This window comes from Haplochromis burtoni, unplaced genomic scaffold, assembly GCF_018398535.1.
Source record: "Haplochromis burtoni strain Fernald_Lab_line unplaced genomic scaffold, NCSU_Asbu1 Contig_1560, whole genome shotgun sequence".
Classification (NCBI taxonomy): domain Eukaryota; kingdom Metazoa; phylum Chordata; class Actinopteri; order Cichliformes; family Cichlidae; genus Haplochromis; species Haplochromis burtoni.
The window spans coordinates 4,321-5,416 of record NW_024583921.1 but is presented as its reverse complement, the minus strand read 5'-3'; the positions used below and the strand labels follow the sequence as shown (position 1 = coordinate 5,416).

The following is a 1,096-nucleotide window of genomic DNA, read 5'->3' as shown; positions in this document are numbered from 1 at the left end:
ATAGATAGATAGATAGATAGATAGATAGATAGATAGATAGATAGATAGATAGATAGATAGATAGATAGATAGATAGATAGATAGATAGATAGATATGCATCATTCTGCTAAATCACTCAATCCGGTGATTTAAATAAACAGACCATCTATTTGACTATTTTTGTATGTGTCTGTCACAGAATTGGAGGGCTTACCTTAGATTTGAGCAGAAATGAATGGATTGTCTTATACCACTTAGGAAGACGGTAACGATGAAACTGTCCCTTCAGACAAGGGTCCTCGGGTCCCCCCTTCCTAAAAAGAAAGGGCTCATTAGCACATAAGAAAAAAGCCTATTTTGAGATACTTAACTAATTAATGGAATAGTTTCAAAACCAGTCAACACCATCGTGTGCTCAAGAAGACAATGGCAGCATCTCTAGGTATTAAAAACCTATTAACTAAACTGTTAAAAGAAAAAACTCACAGTTTGGTTAACAGGCTGGTACCTCCATCTGCTAAAAAACCCTTTACCATTAGTTCAGGGAAAATTTCATCCATCTTCAGTGGATGGTAAGGGACCAACTAGAGAAACAAAAGCCAACATTAAAAAACATGACTTGAAAATGATTGTTATATGTTTTTGTTTTTGTGTGTGTGTGTGTGTGTGTGGTGACGTCTTACTGTGTGTCCTGCTTGCTCTAACAGAGCTTTCACCTCTCTAACGCCTCGGGCCATGCTTGGAGATGGATGCATGTAGCCATCGTTTTCCAAACAACCAATCCTTAGAGGTTTGGTGGTTCTGTATATCTACAGTAAGAGGGAATCACTTTTTGTTTTTAATGCTCACATGAAATGAGACCATTTATGCATATATATGCACAGGCAATTACAACAAAGGATTATCAACAAGTGACATGAATCCCACAGTACAAGACACACCTCCATGTTAAAAGGTAATGGTGGAACAGTGGGGTCCAAAGAAAACATGTGGTCACAAAGAAGTGCCTGCATGCACAGAGCCAGGCTGTCCACATCTCTTGCCATGGGTCCAGGTGAAGATAGCACTAGTTTAACATGAAACAAGAAGCAGTAAACAAAATTCCCTGACTGTTTT

At 38.4% G+C, this 1,096-nt stretch overlaps 1 protein-coding gene across 1 annotated transcript in view; it reads right to left on the bottom strand.

The window, feature by feature from the left end:
* Nucleotides 1-1,096, bottom strand: part of LOC102291131 (vitamin D3 hydroxylase-associated protein) — a gene marked incomplete at its 5' end in the record, with an annotated part of 9,386 nt that overhangs the window by 3,977 nt on the left and 4,313 nt on the right. The window contains 4 exon segments of the mRNA XM_005952397.2: nucleotides 195-294; nucleotides 467-564; nucleotides 664-789; nucleotides 922-1,046. Coding sequence (XP_005952459.2) covers nucleotides 195-294; nucleotides 467-564; nucleotides 664-789; nucleotides 922-1,046 — 449 coding nt within the window.